Source organism: Neofelis nebulosa, chromosome 17 (genome assembly GCF_028018385.1).
Source record: "Neofelis nebulosa isolate mNeoNeb1 chromosome 17, mNeoNeb1.pri, whole genome shotgun sequence".
NCBI lineage: Eukaryota > Metazoa > Chordata > Mammalia > Carnivora > Felidae > Neofelis > Neofelis nebulosa.
Window position 1 is genome coordinate 20,279,994 of NC_080798.1, and position 14,133 is coordinate 20,294,126.

Below are 14,133 nucleotides of genomic sequence, written 5' to 3' on the forward strand. Positions count from 1 at the left end.
CTTTCCCCTCCTAGGCCCCCTGCTGGCTCTGTCACTCACGGGTCTGGGCAGGCCCTTCCTCCAACAAAGCTCAGAGGTGGGTGGTTGCAGACGCAAAAATACCTGGCGACTCCCCACAGGAGGACAAGAGGACCTGCTTTCCTTGTTCCCAGCAGCTCCCTGGATGAGGGTGGCCTGGCTAGGTGCGGCCCTCACAGAGAGCCGGCCCAGGAATTTTGCTGGGCAATAACACTTCTGTTAACACAAATTCTCACAAGTGTGAGAGAAATTTTAAGTTACTCAAAGGCTGCCCATTTTTACCTTTGAAGAAGACAGGACCCGTTTCTTGTCATTGCTAATGGCAACATCTGTCACCCAGTCACTATGGCCCTGAAGAAAAAAAAAATAGAATTTTAACAAGGAACTGGAGGAAAAACCTTGGGAAACACAACAAAAACAGAAAACACAAAGTTGGGACCCCAGAGATGCATACATTTAAGAGCAACTAACTGTGTTTGCCTGATGTCACCAATGCCATTTAAGGTGGAACAGAAAGTGCAAAGGTTGACGATGCATGCGTACATTACAGCACTGTGTGTGTTGTTCAAATAGTACTCTGGAGTTTAGCAGGATGGAAAGAAAACGACTATATTCCCGGCTGGTCCCAGAGCACCTCTTGCAGGTTTTTGTTGGCATTCTTTGTTCCAGGAAATACCATTCCTACTGGAGGTCCTGTTGGTGAGGGGGCTTTTGCTTCAAGTGAGGTTTGCTTCAAACCTATCCACTGTGGCTCAGGCAATTAGGGGGTTATTTTCCTCAGGTAAAATGGAGCTCAAAGGAGATAAGTTCCATTGCCAGCTCAGACCCTGAATGATGTCAGGGCTCTGCATCAACATCTTTATCATTCTTTGGCCTTCCTCGTACACAAAGAGTGGAAGGGGAGGCAATATGGTATATGATGTATATGGTATATGGTAGGAGGAGAGAAAGCAAGAGAGAAATTAAATTCCTGTGCAGAACAAAAGGACAGGAGCTTAAGGGTGGGAAAAATAGAGAGAAAAGAAGAAGAGAGCAACCGGAAAGGGGACAAAGGGACTTTTGAACACAGGGATGTTCAACATTTGGTTCTAAGGTGTTTATTTGCTGTGATGTAAACTCCCTTTGCCTCCCCCAAAACCCTTGGAGAAGAGGACTGAAGACAGACCAGCTCTGGGAGCCTGAATGTTGTGATGATCCAGGGGACACATTTGAGCCACAGGGAACAGAGGGACCAAAAATCATGGATGCAAGCATTCACAGCCAAACCACGAGACCACAAGACCAGGGAGGATGTAGATATCTTGGGGTAGGAGGCACTGGGCACAGAGGCACTGCTGTAGCCAATCCTGGAACTACCTGACTCCGGATTCTTGCCATGTGGGACAATCCATCCCCTTACTATAGAGCCACTTTGAGTTGAGTCACCTCTAACTTATAGGCAAAAGCACTCAGCCGATGCCACCATTTTGGGGTCCATTATTTTTTGTGTATGCTTCGTTATGGGACTCATCTTTCTGTAATATCTGTGGTCCTTAGACACTTTTCCACCTCTGAGTTTTTGCATTTGCTCTCACATTTGCCTGGAATGCCCTTCCCCAAGATCCTCATCCACCTAGTCTTTCTTTGTCATCAAGTTCTCAGCTCATATGCCACCTTCTCCAAGAAGCCCTCCCACTGTGGATTACTCCTTGGGGTCTATTTCTATCACATCACCCTGTTGTGGTTTCCTTCTTTCACTCATCACTGTCAATGATTTGTTTGTTGGTTTCTGGTCTGTTCTCCACAGAGGTGTCACCTCCAGTTGGGACAGCTTGGTCTGTCTCACCCACGGCTGTATTCCCAGCACCCAGCACCCGGCATGATCCTCTATCCGATGCTGACATTGGTACCTTCAAGGAGAGCTTCCGGTAGCCTTCTCCTACATCCCAGAGAGCCACAGTCCTGTCGAGCCCTCCAGACACGAGAAAAGAGGCTACAACAAAAAATGACAAAGTTTCAGGGGGTGGGTGGGGTCATCTTCCCCTGCCCTCTGCTTCTTCCTTCAGGAGGCCAAAGTGGGAGGAAGCATTTGTGAAGTGCCACCATGGTTCACTCCAAGGACGCTCAAACCCCTTATTGGTGTGGCTCAATGTCTCCCAACCAGTTACAGCCGATTCTCATTATTCATGGCAATTATATTCTGTAGTCATCACAAACACTGAATTAGTTAACAGTGAACAATTTCTCCCGGGGAATATGCAGGGTTAGGTCCCTGTGAGCCCCTGGTCACAACATTTCATTAACTGATCAATATACAACCTTGTTTTATGTCTGTTTCTGTTTAAACACACTTTATTTGATACATATTGTTTATTCATTAAGGTTAAGTTCACGGCCATCAGTGCTACAGCTCATGCCTGAACCAAGCTTCTCTGATACATGTGTTTTCCCTGTAAGGCACATTACCGCCTTCTTGCATTAGGAACACCAGACAGCAAGCACATCAGTATTGTGCTTGGGGGCTTTTTAAACAGCAAAATCACACCAAAAAAAATGCCACAAAATGCAAAATACCTGGGCACTAAATGGACTACTTTACAATAAGACAGCTGAACTAAGAAGGCAGAGGGTCACCTTGTTCAACCTCAGCTGGGAATGTGTGCATAGGCTAACTCACACTTGTCACTGCTCTGTGCATGTCCATAGTCCACGTGGCATCGCAGAAGTGCCACAAGTATTGATTTGAGAGTTACAAAGAAATTTTACCCAATATGCTAATTCACAAACACGGAATGTGTGAATAGCGATGATGTAAGTCTGAACCCCCAAAACAAGGACGGAAGCTGGTAGGACACCTCTTAATGGGGTCTGACTCACACAGACACTGCTTGTGAAGAGGAAGAGTTGTTCAAAGGCACTCTAGCATCTCTCAAGCCAGGCCCTGATTGCTTCTGTACTGGCAGGGTGCCCCTGAAACACAGAATGAGCGCCACTCCCAAGAATGGAGGGGTCAAACATGTGGCTCCTGTGTGTCAAGAGTGGTCATTTCCCTCACTGAGGCTAGTGGCCTAAGGCTGCTTCCTGTCCTCACCCCTGTTTGCATCTATGCCCCTTCGTTTGGCAACAACTCCCCAATTTCCCATGGGGAACACCCCTCACATACTCTTAGTCCCTCTGGTCAGGGGGTACTGACTTGAACCTGTAGCTCAAGGGGGTGGGGGTGGGCAAGTTACTCCCACCTAGCCAATCAGAGCTTCTCAGCCCCTGCTGAAATGATTGGTTCAGAGATGAGTGTGTGTCCCAAGCTGAGCCAATGAGAGACTTTCCTGGGACTTGTGCTGGTACCATCTAAAAGAAGGATCTCTCTCTGGGGCACCTGGATGGCTCAGTCAGGTAAGCCTCCAGCTCTTGGTTTCAGCTTAGGTCTGGATCTCATGGGTTTGTGGGATCATGCCCTGCATCAGGCTCTGTGCTGACAGTGTGGAGCTTGCTTGAGATTTCAGTCTCTTCTCTCTCTCTGCCCCTCCCCAAACTCGTTCTCTCTCTCTCTCTCTCTCTCCCTCTCTCAATAAAGAAATAAACTTTAAAGAAGAAGAGGAGGAGAGGGAGAAGGAGAAGGAGGAAGAAGAAGAGGAGGAAGAATAAGGAGGAGAAGGGTCTCTCTTTCTCCAGGGTTGGCTCCCTGACAGCCTTGTCTGAGTGTCTGGACCCAGCCATGCCTACTCTTGGACTCTTGGGGGTTAATAAATATCTTTGGCAGCTAAGCCACATTAAGCTGAGTCTCTGTTACTTGCAAACTTGTATCTATGAATGTGCCTCTTGGCTTTTTTGTTCCCAGTGAAGATAAAACCACTTTCACCATTGGCATCGTGGGAAATTGCCTCTCTATACTAAGGAAAGTCCATGTGCACGGAACAGGAGGACATCTGCCCTAGCGCTTTGACAGGTGTGAAATCCTTCTATGTGTTAATTACTCACTGTCTCTGGCAAAGTGGCAGGAGCTCACAGAACCTTCATGGCCCTGCATCAGAGTCACACAGGCTCCGCAGTTTCGAAACTCCCCTGTATGGACATTCCATATTTTTAAGGTTTTATCCCAAGAGCTTGTACACAGGAAATGGCCACTGAAGGTGAAACAGCAGTTAGAGATCGCACTGGAATGTGCCCTGAAACACAGATGGAAGCGTGCACACATCAGCACTACACGCCTGGAGGATCTGAGGACGCACCTGAGGGGAGGGGCATTGGGGCTGCTCCCCGGTGACCTAACGGACCTCATTCCTTTGATCACTGCCTACCATGGCCCAGATCTTAATTGCTCTAGGTCACGCTATTCCAGGACTTCTCAATCATGGCGATACTGACATTTTGTGCTGGGTAGTTCTCTGTGACAGGGGGTTGTCCTGCACATTGTAGGATACCTAGCACCATCCCTGGACTCTACCCACTAGATGCCCTACACCCAACCTGTGACAACTAAAAATGTCTCCGGACGTCGGCAAATTGTCCACCGGGGGAGAAAATTGCGCCTGGTTGAGAACCACTGCACCACTTAGAGCTACCTGAGACTTGAGGAGAAGAGCATCTGAAAATCTGTTAGTGGTGGTTAATAGAAGAACAGCCCTTCAGGTTTGGGTCACACTTACCAGGTGGGTTTCTCCAGCCCACCCTCCACTTCCTTTTCTCCAAGACACGGAGGCTTGGCTCCTCTCCCTGGTCCTCCTCCCCCACCCCTCTCCTACCACTTCCTCCTTCCCTTCCCAACTACTCTATCTTTTTTCTCTCCCTCTCTCCTCATTTGTCTTCAGTATCATTAGAGCATATTTTAACGTTGTGCATTTAATTAATAAAGTTTTGAGTTATCCATTCTCAATTTTTATATGTCCTTTTTAAAAGGGGGGGGGAATCTGTCAGACTTTTGTTGTTTTTGTTGTCTTTGTGATCTTTTGTGTTGTATTTTCCCCATGAATCTCACCTTCTGTTATAAACAGAGTTTTCAAGAGAACCTGTAAACATAAACAAGCATCTCTGAGTAGCCTGGATTATAAAATCCAGGAAAGCTTGGACAAAACTGTTTTCTAGAGCTCAGGTCAGAGTTTTGGACTGTATTTCAGTTCTTTGTAATGCACAGACCAAGTAAGATCAAAGGAGAAGAAATATCAACTCCTTAGAGGTGTCCAGGGTAAAACATTCCAAATCCCTGTGGCTGTCAGGCTAAGAATCATCCCAGCATATACTGGAGATGGATAAAAAGCCTTCCCCACAATCCAGACACTGTTGTTGGGATTTAAACCAAGGCTATCTCTATTTTCCAGGATGGGGCTCTCATTTCCAATAAATTCCACTTCTCATAAAAGATCGTTGCACTTTGGGGTCCCTGGATGGCTCAGTCATTGAGCTCACTCATTGAGCGTCCGACTTCAGCTCAGGTCATGAACTTAGGGTTCGTGAGCTCGAGCCCCACATCGGGCTCTGTACTGACAGTTCGGAGCCTGGAGCCTGCTTCGGATTCTGTGTCTCCCTCTCCCTCTGTTCCTCCCCTGCTCTCACTCTGTCTCTCTGTCTCTCAAAAATAAATAAAGATTAAAAAATTAAAAAAAAAGAAAAGATCATTGCACTTAGTACAAAAGTTTGGGGAAAGTGCTTGTATTGCACTTGTTTCTGGACAAGATGGAATCAATGCACTTCTTCCTATTCCTTCTGCTAAGTACACCTAACAATCTGGGCATTTGTAAAGCAAACGGAAGACTAGAAAAGATGGAGACAAGTAGGCAGGCCAGCATGACATCTTGGGACCCAAGAATGACATATATATCCTATATATGAATGACATATTCATATATCCTGGACTGAATACTGGAAAAGCTTGTAACCCAAAAAACAATGGGGACCATTAAAAGGACCTCGAGAAAAGTCTGTTCTCCATAGCCAAAGGGATAGCCTAGCTAGACAGAAAACTTTTAGACACTACCCACCTTCCTCTAGCCAAACATTCAGGATTTTATGATCCAGACTACCCAGAGATGTGCGTTTATGTTTATGCATCTCATCCCCACCCCTGTCAGCAAGGGCCCAAAAGGGACCTTGACTGCAACACTTTCCAGACTGTACTGAGGTGGCCTGCTAGAACAAGATTCTAAGACTGAGAGTTTCCTAATATAATTAATACACAACAAAATGTTGTGTACACAAAATGTACACAACACAACAGAAATCACTCATCATACTAAGAGCCAGAAAAATCTCCCTGTGAATGAGAAGATTAATCAACAGATGCTCAACACTGAGATGACACAGATATTACAATTATCTGACAGGTATTTTTAAGCAGCCACCATAACAATGCTGTGATGGACAATTATGATCATGCTCAAAACAAATGAAAAGATTGAAAGCCTCAGCAAAGAAATAGAAGATGTGACAAAGAACCAAATGAAAATTTTAGAACTGAAAAATACGATAACCAAAATTAAATCAGTGAAAAAGACAGAGAAAAGAATCAGTGAATATGAAAACAGACAATATAAATTAACCAATTCAAAAAATAATTGACAGAAAAAAAAAACAGCCTGAGGGACCTGTGGGACTATAACAAAAGAGCTAAAATTTGTGTCCTTGGAGTCCCAGAGGGAAAGGAGAAAACAGTAGCGCTGAAAAAGTAATCAAAGAGACTATGTCTGGGGGCACTTGGGTGGCTCAGTCAGTTAAGTATCCAACTCTTGATTTTGGCTCAGGTCATGATTTCAAGGTTCGTAGGTTCAAACCCTGTATTGGGCTCTGTGCTGACAGTGTGGAGCCTGCTTAGGACTGACTCTCTCTCTCTCTCTCTCTCTCTCTCTCTCTCTCTCTCTCTTCCCTTCCCTTGTGCTCTTTCTCTCAAACATACATACATACACACATAAAAATAAATTAAAAAGTAAGTAAATAAATAAAAACATTTTAAAAAAGAGATTATGTCTGAAATTTTACCAATTTGGCAAAAGACATAAATCTTCAGATTCAAAAAGCTAAGTGAAACTCAAGTGGGATGAACCCAAAAAAATCTACACCCTGACACATCATAATTAAACTTCTAGTGCAAACCTTGATCTAGGGGTCCTGAGTTTGAGCTCCACACTGGGAGTAGGGATTACTTTAAAAATATTGAATTAAAGGGGCACCTGGGTGTCTCAGTCAGTTAAGTGTCCAACTCTTGATTTCAGTTCAAGTCATGATTTCACCTTGCAGAGCCTTCTTGAGATACTCTCTCTCTCTCTCTTCCCCTTCTCCCTTTCAAAATAATAAACTTTAAAAATTAAACTAAATAAACACATCATTAAACTTTTGAAAACTTAAGACAAAGAAAAAAATCTTGAAATTAGCAAGAGAGAAATGGCATCTTACCTATAGGAGAAAAACAATTTGAATGGCAGTAGATTCTTCATCAGAAACCATGAAGATCAGAAGAAAGTGACATGACAGATTTCAAATAAATGGGGGAAAAAATGTCAACCCTGATTTTTATATCCAGCAAAAATATCCTTTAAGAATGAAAGGGGAATCAAGACATTTTCAGATTAAGGAGAACTAAGATAATTTGTTGCCCTCAGAAGTATTCTAAAAGAATAGCTGAAAGGAATTTTTTTTAAACAGAAAGGAAATGGGGAAAGAAGGAAACTTGGACCATCAGAAAAGAGGACGGAACATGGTAGGCAAAAGTATGGATAAATACAATAGACTGTTCTCTCTGGAGTTTTCTTAATTATGTTTGACATTTGAAGCCAAAAAAATATCACTTATTTATACTTACGCCCTGTAAGTTTCCAAATAGGTTGAGACTGAATTTTTAAAATCCTTTAGCAAGACCAGCTAAGATAATTTGCAGGACCCAGTGCATGATTAAAATGCAAGGTCCCAGTTTCTCCAAAAGCTATAGATAATATTACCATAGATCCAGAAAGTCCACTCCTAGGTATATAGCCAAAAGAACTGAGAGCAGGGACTTGCACAGATATCCATCTGCTAATGTCCATGACAGCACTATTCACAATAGCCAAAAGATAGAAGCAACTCAAGTGTCCCTCATAAACAAAATGTGGTACATACAAATAATGAAATATTGTTCTGTCATGAAAAAGGAATGGAGTTCTAATACATGCTACATGGGTGAATTTTACAAACAGGATGCTACGTGAAAGAAGGCAGACACAAAAGGTCAAGTAATGTATGATTGCATTTGTATGGAACATCCAGTACAGACAGATTCACAGAGCAGAAAGTAGAATACAGGTTGCCAGGGGCTGGGGTTGGAGGGAGTGGGGAATTATGGTTTAATGGACACAGGGTTCCTGTTTGGGTCATGAAAGGTAATGAAAGACAGTGGGGATGATTGCACAATATTGTAAATGTAATGAATGCCAGTGATTAACTTTAAATGGTTAAAATGAAAATTTTACTTTACGTGTAGTTTACCACAACTTAAAAGATAACAATGCGATAGCCTCCAAACCACTGTTCGCTTGAAATGGGTGAATTCTCTCCTGTGTGAATTATAGCTCAGTGAAGCTGTCAAGAGAGAAAGACAGGCAGGAAGGAAGGAAAGGGAAAAGTGATGGCTTCTGGGGAAACTGAATGGTTACAAGACAGGTAGGAGAGATTTTTCACTATATATCCTTTTGTTCCTTTTAAATTTTGTACTGTGTTGCATATTTTACGTCTTCAAAAAGTAAATTACATATTTTTGAAATAAAAACATGCAAGGTCCCTTGTTCAAAAACTAAGAATTTAAGGACGTTGACAGCAGAGCATTAAATTAAGTGTGGGGCCCTGTATAACTTCAGAGGCTGCAGCCCTGTCACTTGTCACCAAGAATCTTTGCCTTTATATTTTCTTGCTAAAAACTATTTCCAAAAAAAAAAAATCACATATTTGGGTTGATCAAAAATACCAATAGGGTGCCTGGGTGGCTCAGTCAGCTAAGCGTCCAACTTCAGCTCAGGTCATGATCTCACAGTCCATGAGTTTGAGCCCCGCGTTGGGCTCTGTGCTGACAGCTCAGAGCCTGGAGCCTGCTTCGGATTCTGTCTCTCTCTCTCTCTCTCTCTCTCTCTCTCTGCCCCTCCCCCGCTCACACTCTCTCACTCTCAAAACGAATAAATATTTTTTTTAATTAAAAAAAATTTTTAATACCAATAGAGGGGTGCCTGGGTGGTTCAGCAGGGTAAGCATCTGACTCTTGGTTTTAATTCACACTTGATACTACACTTGATCTTAGCCAAAAGGCCGAGAAGCGATATCTTGGTTTTAATTCAAATCATGATCTCACAGTTCACAGGTTCGAGCCCCGCATCAGGCTCTGGGGTAACAGCATGGAGCCTGCTTGGGACTCTCTCTCTCCCTCTCTCTCTGCTCCTTCCCTGCTCTCTCTGTCTCTCTGTCTCTCTCTTTCTCGCTCTCTCTCTCTCTCCCTTTCTCTCGAAATAAATAAATAAACCTAAAAAAATACCAATAAACATTTTGCTTGTTTCCCTTTCCACCTCCATGGGGAAAACAGAACGGCGTGGACTATGACACTTGCCCATAGCTGGAACTGCAGCCACCTCTGCTGTCTGCACCCCATCCCCCACTGGGCTAAGGAGGCGTTCCACAGCACCCCCACCCAGGTTTCCATGAGAGTCACTCTCAGTAACAGCACGTGTTGAGCACCCATCGTGTGGCCTGAGCTAAGGATCTCACTCAGATGTCACCTCTGCTCAGTTTGCAGGTGAGGAAACTAAGGTCCAAGGTCACACAGGATATGAACCTGCACACTCTTTTTTTTTTTTAATTTTTTAATGTTTTTATTCATTTTTGGGAGACCGAGAGAGACAGCACTAGCACGGGAGGGGCAGAGAGAGACAAGAATCCGAAGCAGGCTCCAGGCTCTGAGCTGTCAGCACAAAGCCCAACGTGGGGCTTGAACCCATGAACCATGAGATCATGACCTGAGCCAAAGCTGGACGCTTAACCGACTGAGCCATCCAGACATCCCTGAACCTGCACACTCTTGACCCCTGGCCAGACACCCATGGGACACAGTCTGGCCCAGTCCAGCAAGGCTCCTGATTGAGCAGAGCAGACAGGGTGACGGGGCACATACACATTCTGGGATCCTGACTCCAGGGCCTGTTGGAGAGGACTGGCCCCCCGCCTGGTGGTGGCCACCTGACAGGTAACCCTTGCAGCCCTGGATTATCAGATCTTCCCATTTCACAGGAGACACTGGAAATTCACATTTAGGAGGGAGGTGGGGAGGCTCTGCACAATGTTTTCCAGCGTTGGCTCACATGGAAACAAACGCACCTGAGGCCTGTCCCTGCCCAGAGGCCACAGCTAGTGGTGTCCCCCCGCCCACCTCCCTCCTTCACTTTCTCCATCTCCAGCCTCCTCCGAGCACCTGTGACCAAGCTGGGGATGCCAGCTCACAGCTGAAGGTGTGCGGGTCAAATCCAGGAGGGTCTGAACGGGGACTCCAGCCCACCTCTCTGCTGCAGGATGGGGCCCCCCCTCACTTGGTGATGGTGAGCAGCGTGGCTTGGGATGTGATATCCCAGATCTTGATGCTTTTGTCCAATGAGACGGAAGCCACCTTCTGACTGTTGGGGTCAAAGCAGCATGCCGTGAGAGACCGGCTGTGATGATCTGAGGCACAGGGAAAGCGACTCTCATCACTTGACATTCCACATTCCAGGCCATGAGCTCCACGTGGCCCAGAAGCTCACACTACTCCCCCAGACTGAGACAGTACTACAGAAACACGAATCCCAGTTTTACGAGGGACTCCTCACTTGCACAGACATTTCCCAGACGCCTACTGTGTGCCAGGCTGAGAAGAAGAAGCACGAACAGAGCTCCCGGTCTGATGGAGAGACGCCCTGTGCAAGCTACAACCCACAGGTGTCAGGGGCCACGAGTGGTCATGGTTCCTGGCCAACAGATGGCTGGCCCAGCCCTGACAGGTTGAGGAGGGGCGCTAAAAGTTAGCAGGGGAAACAGAATAGGAAGAGGGCTCCCAGCAGAAGGAACATGTGCACAGGCCTGGAGGTTGGACAGAGCGTGGAAAAGTGTGGGGTGCGACTAGAACCTAGAGGGGGAGGATGGGTAGAGTATGAGGGGACACAGGAGAGGGGAGGGGCAAGCCATGGGGCCGTGCACACGCCACAGATCTGTGCTGATAAACATAAACACAAGGTGCACATGGGAAGTAGGATTGGGATGTGCACACACACATGCCCACACACACTCACAGAGGTCGGGAAGGCCACCCAGTAACATGTTGTTCATAATAGACACCCCCACGGAGGAGACAGGACACACACAGCAGCCTTGTGCTTTTTACTTTACATACTTACCAAATGTTTTACAACGATTGCATATTTTTTAATGTTTTATTTTGAGATAGCTGTCAACTTGCATGCCCTTGTGAGGAATAACACTGAGAGAGCCTATGTGCCTGTCACCCAGTTTCCCCCGATAGAAACACCTTGCATAACTATCATACAGTATCACAACCAGAAAATTGACATCTGATGATTATTACCTTTATATATATATTTATTTTAAGTTTATTTTGAGAGAGAGAACACAGGGGAGAGGGGAGAGAGAGAGAGAGAGAGAGAGAGAGAGAGAGAGAACCCCAAGCAGGCTCCGTGCTGTCAGCCCCATGCCAGTCTCAGGGCTTGATCCCACAAAGCGTGAGATCACGACCTGAGCCAAAATCAATCGACTGAGCCTTCCAGGTGCCCCTTTCATCTTTATATTTTAAAAATACATATAAAAATACTATAAAGGCTGAGCCTCCACTCAGTAAAAGATTGGGCTTTAAACGTCTGCATGACATTGGAACAGAACACTTTTTCACTTATACAAACGGGGTTAATCATAAAAGCCTTAACCGATGATGGTTTTAGCTGCTGGTGTTCTATCAATGAGTGTCTATCTGTAATGATGCCGCTCATTACAGCTTCACCAAATAAGGCAATCAAAAGTCACTGTCAGTTAAGTGACAAGCAGCTGTTACCATCGCAGACAGAACAGAGCAGGGAGCCCATGCAAACTCACTTTTGATGTGTGACACAGTGGTGGCATTTTCCGCATCTGTTATACAGATTCCGCGATCCACGTCCAAGGCTGAGACCACGTATTTGCCATCAGGAGAAAGCTTACAGGAGGCTATGAAGGTTTCATGATTGATCTTCCACTGAATAGGGCAACAATCAAAAGGTTGTTCTCTCTCTAGCCCAGCTGTCCAGTAGAACTTTCTGTGATGACAGAAATGTTCCATCTAGGCACTATCCAATATACTAGCCTCTGGCCACATGTGGCCGTTGAGTACTTGTAATGGGCTAGTGCAGGTAAGGAACTGAATTTTTAAGTTCGTTTAGTTTTAACTAATTAAATTAATAAATGCAATTCATTAAGCTGTCTCCAGGACAGATGGACAAGGACAGGTAGAGCGGCTAGTGGAACTGGCAGCAAGGTTCTAGTAATGACCAACTTCACTCCTGTTCAGTTTGGTAAACAAGTGTTTATTAAGTATCTGCCGTGTGCCCAGCACTGTGGACAAGACACTGCAGCCCAGTCCCTTGGGCATCTCACAATCCCTTGGGACAGGCTGGCACCAAACCCCAAGAAGGGGACACTGAGCTGCTCTGCATTCTAGGAAAGGAGGATCTCTCTGTAGGTTATAAATTATGGTATTGCCATTGTGACAGCTTTAAAATATGCCCGCAAATCCTTTGACAGTCCTCCCTCCAAAAGGTGCAGCCTAATTCCCCACCCCTTGTGTATGGGCTGGACTTGGTGACTCACTTCTAATGAATAGAATATGGCAGAAGTGACAGCATGTGACTAGGTCATAAAAGAAACCATAGCTTCCTCCTTGCTCTCTCTTGGATCACTTACTCTGAGGGAGTAAACTCAAGCAGCCCTATGGAGACACCCAAGTGGAGAGCAACTGAGGGCTCCTGCCAAAAGCCATGTGGATGCACCATCTTGGAAGATGAGCCCCAGTTGAGCCTTCAGATGACCTTAACCCCAGATGACATCTTAACTGTGACCTCATAAGAAACTTGAACCAGGGGTCCCTGGGTGGCTCAGTCGGTTAAGCGTCCGACTTTCGGTTTTGGCTCAGGTCATGATCTCATGGTTCATGAGTTGGAGCCCCACATTGGGCTCTGTGCTGACAGCATGGAGCCTGCCTGGGATTCTCTCTCTCCGTCCCTCTCTGCCCTCCTCTGCTCTCTCTGTCTCTCAAAATAAATAAACTTAAAAGAATTTTTTTTTAAATAAGAAACTTGAACCAGAACCACCCAGCTAAGTGGCTCCTAGATTTCTGACTGTCAGAAACCACGAGATAATAAGTGTTTGTTGTTTCAAGCTGTTAAGTTTTGGCCTAATTTGTCAAGCGGTGGTGGATAACTAATTCAGCTCTGTAGTTGGCAAGTGGCATGGATCATTGTGCAACAAAAATAAATAAAAGTACTGTAAAGAAGTTTAAAGAAGAAAAAGAAAAGCATCTCAAATAGAAAAACTGGCTAGAGACAAGAGCAGGAAATTTACAAGAGAAGAAATAAACATTTGGAAAAATGCTCAAAGTCAGGAGTAATCAATGTTCGTCTCATTTTTCATCTACCCAAACTGGCTAAAAAAATTTTTTTTTAAATCATGATATCTGGCATGAAGAGGGTGAGCTCTCTTCCAGTGCCTTGGATATGAGTTGGCACAGATGTCTAGATGACAATTTTTAAAACGTCATGTTTCTATATCAAATTAGCAGTCAAATCCAGCTCTATTTCCTTAAAAATATTGGATCCTAGGTATCAAAAGTTATATGCAAAGTTTCCTCATTGTAGCTTTGTTCATGATAGGGAAACATGAAAACAGCCCCAGTGTCCCATAACGGGATGGTGAAACACAGCCTGACTTATCCATACCACGGAATCCATGCATCCATTACGAAGGATGACATTGGTATATACTTACTTACCCATTTGTTTTTAAGTGGTGAAAAAAAAAAAAGTCAAGATCCAGAAGTATGCACAGGATCATGCCATGTTGTTAACAGAACGTACTTGCCTGTGTTCATATGGAAATGTACGCAGACACAGGAAAAGAGAT

The 14,133-nt window shown here is 44.9% G+C and overlaps 1 protein-coding gene and 1 pseudogene across 2 annotated transcripts in view; both read right to left on the minus strand.

The window, feature by feature from the left end:
- The window catches only part of WDR88 (WD repeat domain 88), a 47,832-nt gene that overhangs the window by 9,623 nt on the left and 24,076 nt on the right, over window positions 1-14,133 (minus strand). The window contains exons 5-9 of one of the 2 annotated variants that reach the window (XM_058706151.1): window positions 12,076-12,214; window positions 10,527-10,656; window positions 3,976-4,163; window positions 1,908-1,990; window positions 301-369 (exon numbers count right to left, since the gene is read on the minus strand). In XM_058706151.1, coding sequence (XP_058562134.1) covers window positions 301-369; window positions 1,908-1,990; window positions 3,976-4,163; window positions 10,527-10,656; window positions 12,076-12,214 — 609 coding nt within the window. The remainder of the gene's footprint in view (window positions 1-300; window positions 370-1,907; window positions 1,991-3,975; window positions 4,164-10,526; window positions 10,657-12,075; window positions 12,215-14,133) is intronic. The other variant, XR_009255596.1, reaches the window with a different exon arrangement.
- Window positions 9,131-9,270, minus strand: LOC131500531 (U2 spliceosomal RNA; annotated as a pseudogene).